General features: G+C 39.3%; 1 protein-coding gene across 1 annotated transcript in view; it reads right to left on the minus strand.

Moving 5' to 3' along the window:
* Nucleotides 1-20305, minus strand: part of ITGB6 (integrin subunit beta 6) — a 48587-nt gene that overhangs the window by 14298 nt on the left and 13984 nt on the right. The window contains exons 3-10 of the mRNA XM_009934136.2: nucleotides 17384-17460; nucleotides 16578-16657; nucleotides 13889-14093; nucleotides 12696-12942; nucleotides 11675-11840; nucleotides 10972-11133; nucleotides 10053-10148; nucleotides 4716-4805 (exon numbers count right to left, since the gene is read on the minus strand). Coding sequence (XP_009932438.2) covers nucleotides 4716-4805; nucleotides 10053-10148; nucleotides 10972-11133; nucleotides 11675-11840; nucleotides 12696-12942; nucleotides 13889-14093; nucleotides 16578-16657; nucleotides 17384-17444 — 1107 coding nt within the window. The 5' untranslated portion in view covers nucleotides 17445-17460. The remainder of the gene's footprint in view (nucleotides 1-4715; nucleotides 4806-10052; nucleotides 10149-10971; nucleotides 11134-11674; nucleotides 11841-12695; nucleotides 12943-13888; nucleotides 14094-16577; nucleotides 16658-17383; nucleotides 17461-20305) is intronic.

Here is a 20305-nt window from a genome sequence, read left to right on the forward strand (position 1 = left end):
TAATTCTCGTTTCTTAAATTGATTTGTTCTATCAAACTTTCATTTACTAAGTGAAAAACTTACTTCTGAAGTCTCTCATACCAGGTTTTTATATTTAACCCTTTAAAATATTTTATAGCAACTTTGCTTACACAACTTAGCCTTAATCCAAAGCCTATAGCAGATCATAGGGAAATTCCCTATGACTTCATTGGACCGCGGATCCAGTAAATGGAAATTTTTCAAAAGTACCTTAGCAATAGCCGAGCAAAAGTCTCACTGAGTTGGCTTTGTGCTCTCGCGTGCTTAATTGCTTTACAAACTACCCGCTGCCCTTCAATCAGAGCATAAGGAGCTCGCTGACCTTACTTCAGTGAGTCACTCCAGTAAAGGCATCAGAATGACTCACTGGAATAAAGGTCTGGTGGGGTAAAACAAACTAAAAGTAGAATAGGTATAAACCTGCATAGACAACAACTCCCTGTTACTCTGTACATGTCCCAGGTTCCCTGGAAGTTTGTCTTAAGGCTGTGTTTGGTGGGGTTTTTTTAAAAGTCTTTTCATTTGGAAAACCTTGTCAGTAAACCAAAGCACTTTAATAAAGGACAGAAACACGTGCAAGACACATTCACATAACACCCAGAGCTCTTTCCAGCACACAGGCAGAGCAGTAGGACTGTGCACTGGGCATCAGGTTGGTAACTTGGTAACTCTGGATGTGTCTAATTTTCCCTTCACGTTTGTTTTAGAGTTAGGAGCTTATGTTACTATGAAACAATGCAGAGATTCTCAGGTAATAATTTGTTTGCAATAGCTGGGTTCTCACAAAAGGACCAAATATAGCAAACCTCTAGATAAAACTGTGAATGTTGATATGTGTTAATGTTACGTGAAATATCACCAAATAGTCCCTCTTCCACCAGCTGCAAAATCATAGAATCATAGTTGGAAAAGACCTCTAGATCATCAAGTCCAACCATCCACCCAACACCACCATGCCTGCTAAACCATGTCTCGAAGTGCCATATCTACACGTTTTTTGAACACCTCCAGGGATGGTGACTCCACCACTTCCCTGGGCAGCCTGTTCCACTGCCTGACCACTCTTTCAGTAAAGGAATTTTTCCTAATATCCAATCTGAACCTCCCCTGACTCCACTTGCGGACATTGCCTCTCGTCCTATCACTAGTTACTTGGGAGAAGAGACCAACACCTGCCTTACTACAACCTCCTTTCAGGCAGTTGTAGAGAGCAAAAAGGTCCCCCCTGAGCCTCCTTTTTTCCAGACTAAACAGCTCCAGTTCCCTCAGCCGCTCCTCGTAAGGCTTGTTCTCTAGACCCCTCACCAGCCTTGTTGCCCTTCTCTGGACATGCTCCAGCAAAATACAAGGCTCCAATAGAGTGCAACTGTGAGAGGAGATTAAATGCTGCTGAACACCAGGTGATATTACTTTGAATTCTGGTGTCTGTACTGGGTCATTATGAACATGCTTCTGTGAGACGTCACAATACACACCTTATACCACTGAAAATGAACACATAAACTGTGGCAAACTCCAGTTTTTTAGAGCTTAATATTTGTGACAACTTCTAATGGTGTTTTAAATCTATTAAGCTGTCTGGCCATAGTTTGGGAACAGATAGTGGACGGGACTAAGCTTTAAGGCATTCACAGAGAAACATTTGTGGTTCAAAAAATTTTCTGAATAGAACAACAGACAAAGCAGTGTTACAAACTGCCCTTGTGTTACCTGTCCTGTTTTAATATATTATTTCTTTGGTCTTGTTTTCCTGTAAAAGAAAAGCAAACCTAGTACTGAAAAAAAAAAGAGTGGAATTTTTCTGAAAATTTAAAATCCTGGAATAACTTTAAGCAAATGGCCTGATATCTGTCACAATGCAATTTAGCCTACAGCTCTGCAATACAAAGTCATGCAGAATTCAGTGTTAAACAAAGCAGGCAGAAATATGCTTAGAGAAGAAAATGAATCATACTTGGAAAGAACACGAGAACTTTTAACAAATATTTTGACAACTCAGACTTTCTTAACTTGCTGACTTCCTCTCTGAAGCTTTTAGATAGTAACACATGGTGAATGGTATTAGCAAACCCTGTGTTTGTACAGCAAGCAAAGACTCAAAAGCACTTAAAAGCATAAAAAATTTAGCCTAGCTCTACTCTTGGGGGGACAAATAGTTATTTATTCCTTTTTTATGGGTAAAGAAACAGAGACACCAGGCATTGAATTACACTCCTGAGAGCATCATTAGAGGGCTGTAACAAAAATGGAATTAGATCTTCTGTTCTGCATGTGATTTTTAACCCTCATTCCACCCCTCCCAGACTAAAGAAAATTCACGTCTTCACTTATATCAAATAAGGTGTTTTTCAGTGTTTTCTGTTTGGAAGATTTTCAATCATGAAACACTAAAATTGTTAATCTTTAAGGGTAAGTGTAATAAAATATGGTCCAGGAAATTTTGAGTGTGACATGTTGCTACTTGTACACTTTGTTCATCTTGACATGTGTGTGGGATTTTAAGAGCCTATGAGCAACCCTGGTGCGTGGTCCAGACATGCTGTACCTGAATGAGGACACAACGAGTCATGGCCCGAAGGCAGGAGCAGTGTTCCTGCAGCCGCCTTCCTGCTGCTACGGGCAGGGAGCGAGCACTGAGCTCAGAGCCCCCTCCAAACCCGGCGCACAGCACGACTGAACCTGGGACTGGCAGGAACAACTCAGGAGCTGCTCCGGGGTCACCATTGACAGCTCTGGGAGATGATCTGCTCAGCACGCAGCAGCTAAAAAGCCAAAAACATCCTGGGCGTCATGAGCAAGGATGCTGAGAACGAGACAGAGGGCATCATTTTGCCTCAGTATAAGCTTTAGTGTGCCCTGTCTTGCGTCCTGCAAGCTCTTCTGGTTTCCATGTCTCAGGAAGGACTCAGCAGACTCAGGGAGGGTAAAGAAAAGGTCAGCTAAACTCACCAAGGGGATGGAGCAGCTGAGGAGACACTACAAAGGCTGGGATTGTCCAGTTTGGAGAGGAGCTTGTGGAGGTGGAAGGTGTCTCAGTAATAAAATATTATGAAACCACGAAGACATGAAGATAAGGTGAATGCAGAGCTGTTCCTTACCAAACCCTGCAACATCAGAACTAAGGTGCACTCAGTGAAATTTTAAAGGGTAGGGAGTAGTTTAAAATCGGAAAAATAAAAATGTATCTTCACACAGTGAAACTGGACTCCTTTTTGCCACAGAAGGCAATGGAGACTGAAAATATCAGCAAGTTCAAAAAGCAGAGCAGAAAAAAAATCATAGGCAATAGGTAACTCTAAGGGGAAGAGGTAAGGATGCCCTCTCCACCTTTCCAGTGTTCCATCAAGGCAGAAGATGCCATGACACTGCAATTAGAGGAAGAACCATTCTGCACTTAACACAGTGTTACAGCAAAGGCAGCAGGACACAGCACTATGTTTTTCCATTACTCACTGGACAACCAAATGGTATTTCAGCTGTCAAATGTAGGAACCTCTGTCTGTACAGTGCCAACCTCAAGGAATCCTGACAGGAACCAGATGTGACTAACAGGTTGGACTCTAGAAGTGAAATCCTGCTGCCACTGAATGTTTAGCAATAGCTTTGCTCATGTAAAGATTTCCCCCTATATTTATTACAGTATGTAGATTCCCAAGATTAATTTTAAAGTTCTTTGCTTATTTAATTTTCCAAAGGATGGAGAATCTTCTGGTATTTTGTATTTCATTTAAAAAACTGTAACTCACCAATGGTATTGCTTTTATAAGAGTTATAAGTGTTACAAGAATTTGGTTTGCCTGCCTGTCATCAAGACCAAAATAATTCTGGGCATAATGATGATCATCTCATTGAGGTGATAGGAGGAAGAGCAGAAAAAAGGTAAAAGTAAGGAAAGAAACAGAAGGTCTTTGCAGAGTTATCTGGCACTTTAGCAAACTGGTAGAGCAGGTTTTTAGTAAAAAGGGGCTGAGATGGAAGCGGGAAATCTGTGGTATATCAGCATATATGTAAATTAATATATCTCTGTAAAGAAATGTGAAACTACCTAAAAACATTCCTCTGACAGAAGAGAACCAGGCAGCCAGGATGCATTTTACAAAGCAATCTCTAAAAAGCAGTTCTGAGTTTATGTTCCTATCACCTTTACAGTATTTCTTGGTATTATCTAAACAAACCCATTTCACCTCCTGTGTTCTGCTTTTTAAAAACCTCTGAACAGCCTCACAGGGGCAGCATCAAATTGCTGAAGCAGAGAAGAGCACTCAGCACAGGACAGGGCTTTTTTCCCCAGATATTCCTGCAGAGCAATTGCACATCTGCTCTGGTGACAGCCACCGATGGGAAGAGAGTTGAGTCCCCGCAGAAGTATTGAACTGGGAGACCTGAATACCTATGTTAAAGAAGGCTTAAGAGTAGGTGGGAAATAAAGGACTATGGAGCAGGCAAGACAGATGAGATGCTGATGTGAATCTAGCATTCCAGCAGAACTAAGGAATGACAGAAGGTTATAGGAATTTTCTTTCTGTGCTCACTTAATTGTCAGAGCGAACAAAACTTTTCCTGAGAAGGTCAGCACCTTAGCATAAAAAATAATGTTCTTACAATCAGTGCAGAAAAAGAATCAAAGACACTTGTTTTTACCAAACTGCATTCTAATTTTGAAAATGTAGACATGCAGGAAGAAAACACCTTACCTGATATGCAGCAATGATCAACTGGAGAATATTTCCAGAATCCTTCTGTAGTTGTCCAACAGTAGCTCCAGGAATAAGCTTTGCATAGTTCTGAAAAATAAAATAATAAACAAAACCTAAAGCATAAAAAAAAGCTAGGTGACAAGGAGCTACCATCTGGAAAAGAATGAAATATGTTGGAGACAACCAAAATAAATAATAGTGACATTTTCAAGGACCCTTGCAGATTAAATGACACACATCCTGTTGAAAAAGTCCTATGGAGAAGCGCTAGTTCCACTGAAAATTAGTGAGACATATATTGCTAAATCACCTCAGTGTACTTAGAAGTTTGAGACTATAGTATTTTTCAGCTATAATTTTTCAAATTTAGAATGAAGACGTATTCCATCAACGGTTGTGGTTTTTCTCTAATAAAAATAACCAAAACCAGACTCAGCTTCTTTACTGCTGCTGTACTATTTGAGAGTCTTGGACCCTACACTCAATAACAGCGGTCACTTTTTTTATTTTTGTGAGCAACTAAGCACCTTGAATTCTGGTTAGCAAAGGCACAGAAGTTAAGAAGTTTAAACTAAGGGCCACAAGAACTGAGAACAAAGGCCCTTAAAAAACTGCTGCTGGTGTGTGATCAATGTAACACCCCACACATATCCCAGTGGTCCGTGGCTATGACTGATTGTATGTTGACTTTATGTTAATAATATAGTGCCAATTCAACAACTGATTTCACTGAAAAGTTTTCTTTTCTTTTTGCATTAAATTGTATTGTGACACTAACATGACATCTAGCAGCTAGATTTTAAATTTGCTTGATGAAAATTTATCTTGCCTGATTGTTATCTACATGAACATCTCTTACTTGTACCTATGCCTTTGAAAAATAATGTGTTCATCATTAAAAACACACACTGTAACATTCATTTTCCTTTGCAATTTATCATATCAATGCTGTTATTTTAATTAAAAAAAGTCCAGAGGGCTATTAATAATCATGAATAATTTGATACCCTTATCTCCCTCTTATACTTTACATCTCCAGAAGCCCTCTGATTACTTTATATATTATATATGGGATACTTATCATTCATTAGATTTCTAAAGTGCTACCGTAAATCAGTGGGATTAACTGCATTTTATGTTACAGTTGGTGATTCTGCATTCCTGCCTCCTCCTGTGATTAGTGCTCACTCCAGGATTCTTAGAATATTGAAACTCTGCGTTTTGTACACGTAGAACTTTTGGGTGATTATTACAAGAAAAGATGATAAACTTGGAATTTAAAGTATAGCACCCTTTAATCTGTGGTATGCAAAACAAACAGCAGGGATATACTGTTCTGAAGACTGCATTTTATCTTTCCTCTTTGAACAAAAATTTTCTGCGTGGTGATACAAGGAGGACATTGGAAGCCAGGTCTGAGTGCGTATCTCCAGGCTGTTGGGTAAACCCTACCTTTTAGCACATATTTCTGTTTAACCATTAACAAGGTGAGGCAGACTGATGCTTTTGGAGTGCTACTATCATAAAACTATCCAAAGGATGTCATGGAATTAAGTCTTTTAGCAAATACTCATTAAAAGATGAACTGCCTTTTTATAGACGTGCTCTGATTCACGCTAGTGAAATTTGACAGTTACATATTTGGGTTCAGTGGGGTTATGTCTAACTTGTAGCAGTGTAAATGATAGAAGAATTTTCATCATAAATAGAATGTCATGCCAAATTTATAATCATAATTTTAAATTCTGCACAAGTGTGGAGACTGGAGTATTTTTAGTTTAATTTTCAGCAGTGAAATGCAGTCAGAAAAACCCAATTTTCAAGTTGTATTCTCCTATGACATAAAAAGAAACAACTACTCCATGAAACCTTAAAGACTGGTGTTTTCTTTTATACCAAAATAGGATTTACACAGTTTGTCAAAATATCATTATTATTTTAATATTCACAGATGCTTTCCAAGTGAATACCTTTTATTGAATAAAAACATTCCCTGCTGCTTTGGTAAGGCTCAGCTTAGACTAAAGATGCAAAAAGTTAGACATATATGAATATATTTTAAAAGGCCCTTTTTTTGGGGGAAAAAAAATAATTATTTTTGTAAATAATCTCAAATTCTCAGGGCTTAGTGTAAGGAACTTCCTCCCCTCTCTTGCATTTAATTTTCAGTGCCCTTATAAATGTTTCCACGTGACTGCTTTTCAAGTCCTTGTGGTCAGGGAGAGCATCAGACTGAAACCTTCCCTCTCTTTCAGACTGCTGTGCTGTAGCTGTGTGATAACTAAAACCAGTTATGTTACAAGCACACATATTCTGTGCTTGTGCAATCCTTAGTATTTGTGTGTTAGATAATAATACATATACATGTAAGTGGATAAACTGAAAATTCAGTTGAAGAGGATCAAGAATATTAAATGACTGAATTATTTGGGGCTAAATTGTTGGGGATTATACCAGGCTAGAAATATAAAATATATATTTGAATCTGAACACTGCACTTAAGACTGATGGAATCTACCAAGTCTATTTAAAGAGGTGCATTCTGAGTCCTCCCAGTCATTTTAATGTACGTTTCTCCCTAAGAACTGAATTATAAATAGCAACGGTCAATTTTGGGGTCTGATATAATTAGATGCTGAGTTCAAGTAGATATGAGAGGAGATATTTGGGGAGAGGCTTTCCACCGCAAAGAATAATGAAGTTTGGGAGGGTTTTCTGAGGAAGACAGCAGAATCTTAATCACTGAGACTTTTAAAAGGAAGTGAAACACCAAGAGAAGAGTGGTTCAATGGTGGTGCCCAAGTGCCCAGTTAGGGTCCTCGCCCAGCTCTTCCAGGCTACCTGAGCAGTGGCCTTAACACAAGAATAACTCAGTTTCTTGCTGTGTTCTTTTTACATTCTTAAGCATGGATACCTGGTTATTTACATTTATATTACAAATTTGAATCACACAGATTAAAACATGATGCTATTGTCCCATTTGCAGGTCCTTCATATACCCTGGAAAGTATCCTATAGTGTGGAAATACTGCAGTGAGACTTATATGACTTTTGTACATGCTTTGACGGATTTTTCACATCACCTACAGGACAGAAAGCAGACCGTTACTACCATAGCTATCCATATAAGTGACAGAAAGCAGTACTGAAAAGATGAAAACAGCAAACAGAATATATGGAATGGGATTACTCTATACCCTACAAGACAGAAGACAGTTGCAGGTTTTTTTTACCTAAGAAAGAAAGTAAAAAGAACAAGCCATTCCCCAGTTGGATTAACAATGGCTTGCATTTTTTTGTTAGCTATAAAACTTCGTTTAGTGTTCCCAGTGAACAAAGAGTGCCACTTGATAACTTTGATCCTGGTATAACACTGACACAGGGATACTGAAATAGAAACCCCCTGATAAGAGCACTGTTTGCCAACTCTGAGGGTGACCATCAGCAATTTCCAAGGGAAAATATAATGCTGTCAGTAAGAGAAAAGTTTCTTTGGACAAAATAATGCTCTGCAAATCAAAAAGAGATTTCCAAACTACCTCTTAGAACAGCCCTCATTCATGCAGCTCCTATTAAAATAAAGGAAAAAATTTCACCTCTCATTATTTGGGCCCCTATTAAGAAATTGTTGAGCAATAATGAGATTTAGTAAAAGTCTTTTAATTTTAACTAAACTAAGCTATGACTATAGAACCCCACTGCATTTGTAAGTGATTGACTTCTACTATTGTTGATCTAAATTTTCACGCTTCAGCTCAGTCTTTAAAAAATCCAGGCAGTCAGTGCTCCAAGATGCAGAGTGATTCCTCCCTTGTTAAGACTGTAATCTAAGAATCGGTTTACGAAAGAAATGACTCTTGTAAATTCTGTCAAACATCTGAATTATTAGTCTTACTCAAGACAACTCTACAACTGGAACCAATCGGAGAAGCACTGGGGAGTCTTCCCTGGGTTACACAGAGGATAGAAATAGAAAACTATCATACTGGTGAGTACCTCAAGGGCTCATCTGCTCTCTGCGGTAACACAGGACCTTTTTCTCTACCCTTTCTTTCTTATTTTCCGTGTGGTTATTACACCAGAGAAGCATCTTTCTTCTCACTCATTTACTTTTGGTTTTTAATGTGGAATGCTGTGTGACGGCTTTTCCTTTGGAAAGCCAAACTTATTGTATCTACAGGACTACCCTTATTGACTCCCTCTCAACCAACCTGCATAAATCTGGAAGCACAATTTCTCTCCGCTTGTCCCCCTTCACTCAGCAGTATGTGGCCGGGCAGCCAAGCATAGGCTGCAAACCCCTGTATTATCCTCACCGAATTCTTATCAAGAATTTCCTTTTGCATGTGAAGATTTCTTCCCAGCAGCAGGACCGGACAGAAAAGGAAATAAGAATTGCCGATATCCTTCTTATTTTATCTTAGAGGGCTTTTGCTCACATTCAGTGCCAAAAGCAGTTAAGCAGCCATTGGTGGCTTTGCCTCAGCGTTGGAACACCGACGGGCCAAAAGCAGCACAGGGCTGCAGGAGGGCTTGTATCTGTGGAGTCCGAAAACGGGTGCCCACACAGATGACTGACAGAGGTGCAGGTATGAATGATATTCAGTTTATTAAAAATACAGATTTTTGCATATCTGTAACTGCTGCTCCTCTGCTCTGCCCTCTTTCCTCATGACATGACTTCGTAGAGCAGGAAATTACTCTGCAGAACAGCATTCTGCGAATCCTAACATCAAAAATTCCTGTAATAAAGTGCTTTGCCTCAGTGAACATGAGGAATGACAGATGAGGGAAGAGGACTTTGTCCATCACGTTTTATATTTTTAATCTTGTCGCTGCTTTCTTATTTGTCTCATTGGAAAGAAACACAGAAACAAAGACAAATTAATAAAACTCTCAGGTCAGCTGAAAAAGCCCCCACAGTATCTAAGAGTTGAGCATGAAGACAAATGTTTTTTTCAGAATATATTCTTGTCTCATAGAAGAATGAACAGGCTCAACTGTCCTTGTCTAGCTTATAAAATCCAAAAGGCTAATAATAGTTATTACACTGAATAGTTTAGCAATGCTTATTTTGACAATCCTTGACTTAAAAAATCAGTGTGATTCAACTTGAAATCCAATTTAAATGTTACCTAAGAACATCAATATCAATACATGAAGAAGCACTTCCTAAGTAAAAGACCCTTTCTCCAATACATAATTTCTTAGCTATTTTTATTACATTAATATCTTACAGCATTCAGTACTTAATACTAGAATTACCGCATCAACTGTGAAAAAGGGTGAACCTTTAAACAAATATTGGTGAACTGAACATTTTTGTTTGCTCACCTCATATATGTGAACTTGCTCATTTGTTACAGCAAAAATTAATAAAACATTGTTTTGCACAAGTTTGTCAATTAATTGTCCAATTGTGGGATACTCCTGCAAACAAACAGAAGAGAGCCACATCAGTCCATTTTTCCTCTGCATCCAGTTGCTTATTAACTCTCATGAAACACACATTCAGATGATCATAATCAATACTGTATTGCCTGTATAGTATAAACTATAATTAAGCAATATGTGTATACAAAATAGAAGACAATATATGTAATTTCCTCCCCTTGTTTTTTAAGGAAACCCCTCTGAGAAGATCCTATCTCCATACTGGGACGCTTGGCTCAGTAACATCTGTGAGATAGATAGATAGATAAATAGATAGATAGATAGATAGATAGATAGATAGATAGATAGATAGATAGATAGATAGATAGAAAATCCAAAGAACAACGCTGCCAGAGCAACTGGGTGTTTGCCCCACACTGAACACTGTGGTGTATACATTCAGTATTTCTGAACACTGAACCTTAAGCTGGTAAGGTCTGCTCCGTGAACGGTGTCCTACACATCCCTGAACTCCTCCTGAATTCACACCCTTGCAGAGAACATGCTTAATGCAAATTGTACCTTCCCTGCAGGAGGAAATACTAGTCAGTCCTGTTCCGTGTGTTTTTCAGGTTAGCAGGATTAAGATTTGTGCTTTCTTTTTTCCTCATTAAATCTGTCATAATTGCATACAAACACACTGTCCTCTTTTTACTAAAATGTGCAATTACAAATAAAATAGATGACAGTAAATATCTGGACTCCCCAACTCTTACACATTTCAGTGATGAATGTATACTTTCATTAATCTTCTAAATTGCTCACGTTAGTCTTTAAATTTCAAGAATGTGAGAGTTGTACAAAATTCGTAGTATATTACCAGAACAGTTGACATGGAATACTCATTATTGTGGTCCAAATGACAGTTCCCATCATTAGGAATAACAATCCCTGCCAGTTTACTGTCCATCCCAAAATGGGAATCAGCATCACTCACAAACACCAGCAAATGTAGAGAATCATTCCTCCATCCAATTTTTTCCTGTCATTTAAAATACATTAGTTTAGCAGGCTGTATTGCACTCACAATATAGAAAAGCAGCAAAAGATTTGGAGAACTGCAGCTCAAGATAAACGAAGGGAATCATTTTAAAGGGAGTGTCAAAAACGTGTCAACTTTTTTAAGAGATGATATTTATTCTGCTGTCTTTGGCTAACATTTTTTCTCCCGATTCCTGTGTTTAATAACATGGGCTGGCCATGTTCATGTCAGTCTGCTTGCTACTCTAAACATAGTTAATAAAAAATAGTTAAATAAAAAACAGTGAAGAAAACAGACCCAGTAATTATACAGTTCATAATTTTTTTTATCCCTGGCAATTAAAAAGAAACAGTAAAATATTGCAATATGCATGTTTAACTTGGTACAGCCAAAAGTATTTTCACACAAACCTAATGAGGCTCTTGGACTGGATTTAAAAACTCTTGAAAAATAAAAATCTGCTTCTTTGAAATATAACCATGAAATACTAGAAGTGGCAATACACAGAATGATTAATATTATACCTAGAAGTCTGAATTACCTTGCAAACAGCTGCCTGCATAATTGCATCGAATCCTCCCTCTGGAGTGTCGATATTAGCAGAGATTCGCTGTCCTTTCACAATTTCATTGAATTTTTCAGCATTATTTGTTAGTGGCAAAACATGTTTGTATCCAAAGGTGGGTAAGCACTCGTATGGTACACTTCTACAAGAGAAGTGAGACAGCTTATGGATAATACAAAGCAAAAAATCATTACAATGGCTACTTCGCAGGCCTGTGTGGATTAGTTTTTGGCCATGTCTCTCTATGTCTGAGATAGATCAAGTGACAAACATAAGAGAATCCTAGCACACTCAGTGAGGTGGGCAATGCAAACAGGTCTGCATAAAGCCTGGGAAATGCCTCCCAGAGCAGAGCAATTCTGCCAGTTAACAACGTGCAGTCCTTGCTGTGCTCCCTGCTGCGCCCCGTTTTCCTCCTCAGCAGCACTTGAGGATCTGCAGTCCGTTCACGGCACTCCGAGAGCCCCACCAAGCTACTGCAGTCCCGCGCCAGGCTGCAGAGCTCAGCGTCCCCTCCCCGTAGGTTAGGAGAGGGCTAGGGCAGCCTGGGGCTGGGGGAGACTGCCAGACCTTAGGGGGAAAAAAACAGGAAAACAACATTGATGGGTAAAGGAGACTGCTATTTGGTGTTGCGCACCTGCTTGGTATAGCAATGCCATAGAATAATCTACATATGCATATTCTAGCAAATCAAAGAAAAATACACAATTATTCTGCATACCTGTTTGTTAACCCATAAAACACATTTGTAACTAGCAGCAAAAGCTAAAAAGCAGCATCACTCCCAGATTCCTCTAGCCAAATTACAGAAGACTTAGCAGAATAATGATCAGAGTGCAAAACTAAAAGAAACAAATCTTGTTTTCCAAACAGACTCAGCTACAGCTGGAAGAGGGCGGAGGTTCCAGTGAGGCTGCTAAATTGAATTTTAACCTAGAGATTAATATTATGACTTCATGTTGACTTGCAAACAGAGGCAGGTATTCTCCCTGCCTACCTGCAAGGGTTGTTTATTTCTTCAGCTGTAGTTTTGATAAATGGTGAAACTGGTTTTTCAACAAAAGATCCAAACCCCAGTCTGAAGTTGCTGGTCAGTTTCGACATTTCTTTGGAAAGAGTGGAACCCAGCTCTTTGATTGTATTCAGATCGTCATCCATGGAGGCTGAAAGATCCATGAGGTAATAGAGATCAATTGGATAGTCTTCAGTTTGGCGAACCTTGATCTGTATTGTTTCTTCATGTCCTATGAAGGTCGTGGGAAAATGGGATACGTATTAGCACTTCTACATGGAAGTTATGAGCAATGTGAATTTCTTCCTAAACTTATATATATGGTGAAAATCATCTAGTATTTTAAATAACTAGTAGAATTAAGAAAAATAACTTCAAAAACTCTCCGTCCACAAAAACCTCAGACAGGGTCTGAAAAAAAAAACAGTTCTAGTGTTTTTTTTTCTAAACCGTTCTTCAGTAAAGCCAGAAGCATAGATTTACAACTGATTGCTAGAAGTCAAAAAAAAATATGAGAACATCTCTTCTGCAGTATGCAGCTTTAGAAAATTCAGCTATAAAGGTAATTACAACTAAAGGTAGAACTTATGGGACATACCACGTCCTGCAGAAATTTAAAGAAAACCAGAGTGTACACACAGGTTTTACTCTCAGTTCCAACACTATGATATGACCTAACTGGGTGCCTCTTTACATTTCTTTATTCCAAATTTTCTCCAGGAAACATTCACATCTCAAGGACTTCAGAGTAGGTCTGGGGTGTTTCCATAAATGTCACTGGTATCTTGTAAATCCTCAAAGCAAGATTTTATGTTGCCTCTGAGATACGCTGTTTGCCAGACCTGTGGGGAGAGGCAAGGGAGTGGGGCTGGGGAGGAGTGGGGGATTTCCATTCTCTTACTTCCACCTCAATGGCAAGAGAATAGAAGAACTAAAAAAATATATCCTTACTTTTATGATGTACCCAGCATTTCTGAAAGCATTTTGCAATTCTGAAAGTATTCTGAACTCAGCTGAACCTGGTTTTCTTCTGATGAGTCAACAGGTAATTTTGGACTCAACACAGGTTTTTTATCTTTATTCTATCAAGTTTTTTTTTGGACCATTCTGTTTGAGAAGCTTCAGTATATCACATTGCGTGAAAAAAGTATGCCACAACTATGAACTGAGTGACTTACCTGGTCGCAGCCTGAGAGTTAATTTTTGAGGAGAAATCTGTGTGACATCAGAATTGTTCTGCTGGGTCACTAGAGTCAGGGGCTTGTTTCTGTGAATTTCTACTTCTGAAACGGGAAATTCAATCAAATTCAACGGGCATCCTTTTGACAAAAGGTTTTCTGGGGTATCACACCTGCCATGGATTCCAGCAGAGTCCGTGTAATTCTAAAGCAAACAGAAGGCATGAAGGAGTTAAATGTACTTACTGACCAGCCACCAGCACCTGGCTGATGAAAGGTCAGCCCAATGCAGGGAACAAGAACAAAGGTGCAAGTTAGTGCAAACTAGTGCAGAAAGAGATCTAGGTGACAGAGAAATCTAAATTTGCCCTTCATGGATCATGTCACATCGTTGTATAATTAATGTAACTTACACCGATTTGGTATCCTGGGAGAAACTGCTCTATTGTTGGGGAATGGGAATTGTGCCACTCACCGCATTTGGCTGCTTGCAGTACTGGGAAAGACCACACAAAGCCCCTAAAAGCCCCTGGTGCTTCTATTACAGAATTATGCTGCAAATTCATCACCCTTTCCTAAATGGTTTTGACCTGCTGATGGAATAACATCATTTAATAACAGAAGCAGTCTCGCAGGTAATAAACTCCTACAAACTTTGTGACAAACTGATGGTGGAGTACCCAGTGTCCACTGGGGTTTTTTTCTGACCTACTCTTTCTCCTCAGCACTCATTTAACATGTTCACTGAAGCAGGCAGCAAGTCTTTGTTACCCTGGCTGGTGCCCAGCAAGCACCACAGCCCCCCTCCCTCGCTCCCCAGCGCCGGTGGGGCTCCTGGCATGCCCACATCTGTTACGTTTGGCCCAGCGTCCTACTTGACCTTCTCCCACACAGAGGAAATCACAAGCCTATCAGTATCAGCTGGATAGCTTGCAGTTTATTTTCGTTACTTATTTCAAAGCACTTGATATTCATTCTTTTCCACAACACTGCCGCAGGGTAGGTACTATCTCTGCGTAGCAGTGAAGTTAATGGTTAGTTTTACAAAAAGGCTTCTGTGCCTTATTACCATTTCCTAGAGCTACGTCTAGAGTTTAGATCCTCAAAACCAGTCAGATGCCTCCTGAACTGCAAACTGCTCTGGCCTCCAAGACCTTTCAGACAAAACCTAGGCAATCCAGCAGACCTGGCACCAAAACATTCCATTCCTGGCTGGTGGTCATGGGCCCATACCAAGGGGCTGCATTTTTCTTCTGGATTTGGGTAAGCAACCTGGGGTTCAGGCATTCAGCCACAAATATTCTCTGAATTTAGTCACTGAAAAACTTTCCAACCAAAGCAAAACTGGGACCCTTCTTTCCACCACAACACCAACCTTCATGCCTGAAAATTGTAGGATCTCATATATTTTGGTGGAAGCAAAGTTGAGACACCTGATGGGAACAGTGGTTTATTATTCTTCAGACCGAATCTGATGTCTCTGCTTAGGCAAAAGTTACTCCTGTATCTTTTGCACTCTTGATGTGTTGGTGTCTAGCAAAAAAGTGAATGAGCCTATGAACAAAGAACCATCATGTTTACTATTCTGAAGTTTTCAATAGTTCCCCATTTAAAAAAAACAAACAATAAATTGTGTTTCAATTTTGTTTTCTGAAAATACATGGCAGTAGTCAGAAAAATGTGATCAAATTTCATTTGAAGAAAACCCTGGTTTGTTTGATAAGTACAAACAGAAAAACTACTGCAAACACACTAATGTGGGTGGGTTTTCTTCACATAGCAACATTTTTTGTGAACTGCTATATTATCTTTAGCAAACTTATTTTTTTAAAAAGTGCTGTTTGGTCTTTCTCAGCTACTTCATAAAGCAGTATGTGAGACCCACACTACGTATCATTTTGCTATTCAAAAAACCAAGATATACTTTTAACAGCAAAGGTGAAAATCAGAAACCATAATGAAAAAGACTGATTTTCTTTCTCTAATATTTCTGGAAAGTTTTTAATTGTAATAGCTGACTATCTTGCTAACATTAATGAACTAAGACCTAGAATATTTACTGTGAAGTGGGGAGATGTTACTTAGCATCATCTACAGGTGAAAGTTTTAAAAGCAGAGAAGTTAAGTGAGTTGCCCAAGGTTATACAGAAAGTCTGCAACAGATATTTAGGAAACAAATAGAGATTTTCTTTTTTTAAGCCCAATATTTTAGCCAAAACACAGCTATATCATACCAATTATAAAACTGACATTATCCTGATACTTAAAATCAACCACAGATTAATCATTTTTATATGCAAACTGACTGGACCACCTTCCGTTTACACTGTCTGGCTTGGCATGTAATATATACTATGCAGTCTGGTCTCTGACCTGATGTCTGGTGCTTCATCATCAGTCCTGTGGGTGAGTCAGCCCTGAGGCTGATGACCTGAGTCCCTGTAATTGCACTTTTATTTCTGCCTTAGATGAGGAAGGTTGTTTTTAAAAAAAACCCCAAACCAACAACGAATAATAGACCATAAAGTCCAGATTGAATTCCACTTCTGATCCCCAGGAAGGTTTCAACGAGCACTGCATGCATTACAAAACCACGGGCTGACCCAATTAAGTCAACACTTCATCACTCAGAGCTACTACAAACACTTCAAGTCTTACTTTAAAAGTTTTTTTGTATCATTTACTCTACCTCTTGAAAACACCAAGCACAGTGTGGTCCAGAAAGCAAACAGTCTTCACAAGTCACTGCTCTTTCCTGAGAACAGATCCCTAAATTCAAATCCGAGAAGATAAAAGACTATTAATAATGTGTTTAATCATTCAATTTATGCAGAGTCTTGTCATTTAGAGAATGTGGGAGGTGAAAAATGCACACATTTAGCCATATTTAGGATTACTGATAAAATTCCTTCATAAAGGTATTTCTATTGGTAGAAGATTAACTCTCTAATGAAAATTTAAAACCCACAACTGCTGGCAACTAACATATTTACTTTTGCATGCTTTATGGATAGCATTCACTGAGAACATGTTACTTGTTTTCTCCAGTGCACCTGATAAAGTGTTACATGTGTTTCTGGTATGGTGCAGTTAAGACATACCCAACATAACCAGGGATATTAGAAGAAAAGATTTATGTTCACTCTCGTACGCTTCACTCAGGTCTGCAGATACTTGGTATGATTTTAATTTATGGTGCAAGTAGCAGTGAAACTCTCATTCACATGTATGGTATTCAGTTTCTCAGCAGATCAAACAGCGATCAGTATAACTAAAATTGCTCAAATGCCCGTCTTTTTCATACATGTTGTGCTATGTAACGACCACACAAATCTTAGATGAATTTTGCCCTACAGCAGTCTGTTGAAAAAAAGAAGTCATTAAACAGAGAGGACTGATTAAACACAGAAGACAGAAAGCTATTTTGTATCAACTTCAAGCAAGAAACAATGCAAAAATGGCTTTGAATTGGATCTCCCTACCCCTGAGCCTTACCTTGCACGCAGTTATTTCTTTGCAGAAGTAGGAAACAGAGGCAAAGCAATTCAATCCCCATTCGTTTTCAGTGCTGGCTGCGTGACAAAAAAAAATTACCGTGTTAATTATCGTCCGCGTCAAGGTGGAATGTCATAAAAATCATACATTCCCGCAGAGTATGTTTTCAGATGTCACCTACACCGGATTGCGAGGAAACTTCAGCCCTACCGGGACAGACCATGAATAAAAGTGAAAACAAGGGCTACCTGGGCAGGTAAAGAGGACAAGCTGTGCATAAAGTAAAGTGAACATGGTTATCACTTCCTTGTTTTCCTGGACTCCTTATAAGGTATAAGGGGAAAATTCATTCAGGTGAAGATTTCTGTCAATCCCAGTCGCTCTGGGTCCTAGAGCAACCCAGCCAATAGAGCGGGTTTTTGCGTGTACAGCAACTCTTCAAAGGCTCCCCTAAAATAATGCCTTTAATTGTTCTCTGAGGGAGTGCGCTAGGCAGACAGGTCATAGGATTGCCGAGTGAGTATACCTGGAGAGATGTAAAAATCCCATTTTTTCAGACTTCCTGATGTGGAGGGAAACTTGTAAAGGCAACTGTGAAAAAAACCAAAAGCGATTACTTAGGAGAATGGAGGACCTGGCTTCAGTAATTCAAGCTACAGAGTACATTTATTTTATTGAAATTGCAAACTGGAAAGGAAATGCTGCAGCTGTGGGTTTTTTAACGTGTAGAAGGAGGAATAATTGCATTCTCAGTTCTGCAACTGACTTGGAAAAAAAAATCACGTCAGCTTTAATTCTTTGTAATAAGTGGCCAAATATTCCACAGCACATATACAATAAAATAACAAGTTATTGCTATCTCTTCCCCCACACACACACCTGGAATGAAGGCAAAATACACATTTCTTACAACTTTATTAAAGGAAATAAAATTTCTTATTTGTAGATTTCATCTCTCCTTCTTTCATGCTCTGCTACTGTCTGTTTTGCAAATCATTTGTTCAGGACAAGCCCTCTCTGATCACAAGGGTTTGCAACCAACTCTACACACTGCAGCATAAAATTACAATTTCATCAGTCGTGTTGCTGGCCTGAAAACATATATCCTTTTTTCTACAGTCAGAAATCCTACCAAGGTTAGCTCATAAGGACTGGGTTGCTCTCACCAAGAGAACCGGCAGGATCAGACCTCCCCTCCCTTTTCAGACTGGTGGTAGCTGCAATCTTGGGGCAGGATGCGATGGGAGGGATGGGTCTATACTAGTTAAATTCAACACGCCTGGAAACATTCCTGGGCATTGAGGCCAACTGGCACAGAAAGACCTGAGTTTATGCTTGCAAATTGTCTACTGGGACCATTCTAGCAATCAAATAGTGCCCAGAAATTGTTTGCAGAGAGTGTTAATTGAAAGAGGTCAGATTCTTGCCAGGGAGAATTTTAACAGTTTAATAGCATAGACAATCTCATTCTAGTGCCTGGAAATATTCCCAGGCACATCTGATTTTACTAGTATTTACACAGGCTATGGGTAGTTTCACAGCAGCTCAAGATGGATTACGTCAAGCCTACCTTTGCCCTTGCCCCTGTGTTCCCACCCCTTCGCTCCTACCAGTGCTCGCATCCAAACAAACAGCAAGCTGACTCAAACTGATCCCATTAAAATCCGCCCACTTTCCGTGGGGAAGGTGGGGGGGCGACTGTTCCCCTGGGTGGTTCCCTTGAATCGTGCGGCTGCCCAGTCCCAAGCGAGCGCCAGGCCAAGGCAGGGAGCAGGGAAGACAGGCAGAGTTGGCACAAAAGGTAGGAACTCATTAGGCTGAATTTAGCCCAGCTTAGGCTGTTGTGGAACCGTATCTTAACATTTCTGTTTACAACAACACTCCTACGTCTCCTTCAACTGCTTTCTATAGTTTGGAGTGTCCTTTGTAAGGCACTTGCTCAGCTGCAGCAATTTACTGTGGCATGAGAAAAGCATCGATTAGATTATGTTCCTTCAGCTGGTGAAGACACAACTCTGTGAGGACTCTATAACTACAGAAGGTCAAAAAGAAGTGGAGTCAATTGAAAATGTTTGCTCACACTAAGAAAAAAATCCTCCTGTATGTGCCATCCAACACATCTTAGTTTTATTTTTAGTTGTTTTAATTTTTATCATTATTTTTTAAATTTAATTTTTTAATTTTTTAAATTGTTTTTAAATGTTTGTAATTTACATTTGTGTACGTGTCATTTAATACTGTTGCTATGTTTACAGCCTCATGGAGACCCAAAACGCAGTGCTTTCCCTTTCAATGTAGAAGATCACTTTGTAGCTCTTACTAGCCCCTGGTAAATAAAACAATCCTTCAAAGCGTGCACTCAAAGGACTTGCTGGCAGGCCTTCAGCCACCAAAAGGCACCAGACACCAGCAGTGTCCCAGATCAAGGACCAGCCAGCTGAACAGCTGGCAATTAGCAAATGCATATTCTTAGATTCAAGATATCAAACTTTTTAGTGTAGAGAGAATTAATTAATACAGCCTGCGTAAAACTTACACATTCTGTTTGATATTATCAGTTCCCTGTTTGCTTGTGTGATAGTATTTTATATAGGTCTTGGCAAGGACAGCATGACGGGAGGCTAAGTGCCTGCCTCTGAAGGGGATGGCTGCCAAAGACTATCTGAAGAAGACTTGCACGAATGAAATAACTAAGTTTCTGCAAATTATTACGAACAGATCTCCCCAGATTGTCTGGAAGGGAGCAGAGAAGGAAATGAAAGTAGCAGAACAAACAGCAACAAAAACACACAAGAAAAAAGACAGAAAAATCAAGATCAGTTTTGATTTTTAAAAACTCACACAATGAGAAGATCACAAGACTGGACAGAGTGGGAATAAAAAACTCACTGACAGAGGCACGGGGGGTTATAGAGGGGTCCA

Source organism: Opisthocomus hoazin, chromosome 9, assembly GCF_030867145.1.
Source record: "Opisthocomus hoazin isolate bOpiHoa1 chromosome 9, bOpiHoa1.hap1, whole genome shotgun sequence".
Classification (NCBI taxonomy): domain Eukaryota; kingdom Metazoa; phylum Chordata; class Aves; order Opisthocomiformes; family Opisthocomidae; genus Opisthocomus; species Opisthocomus hoazin.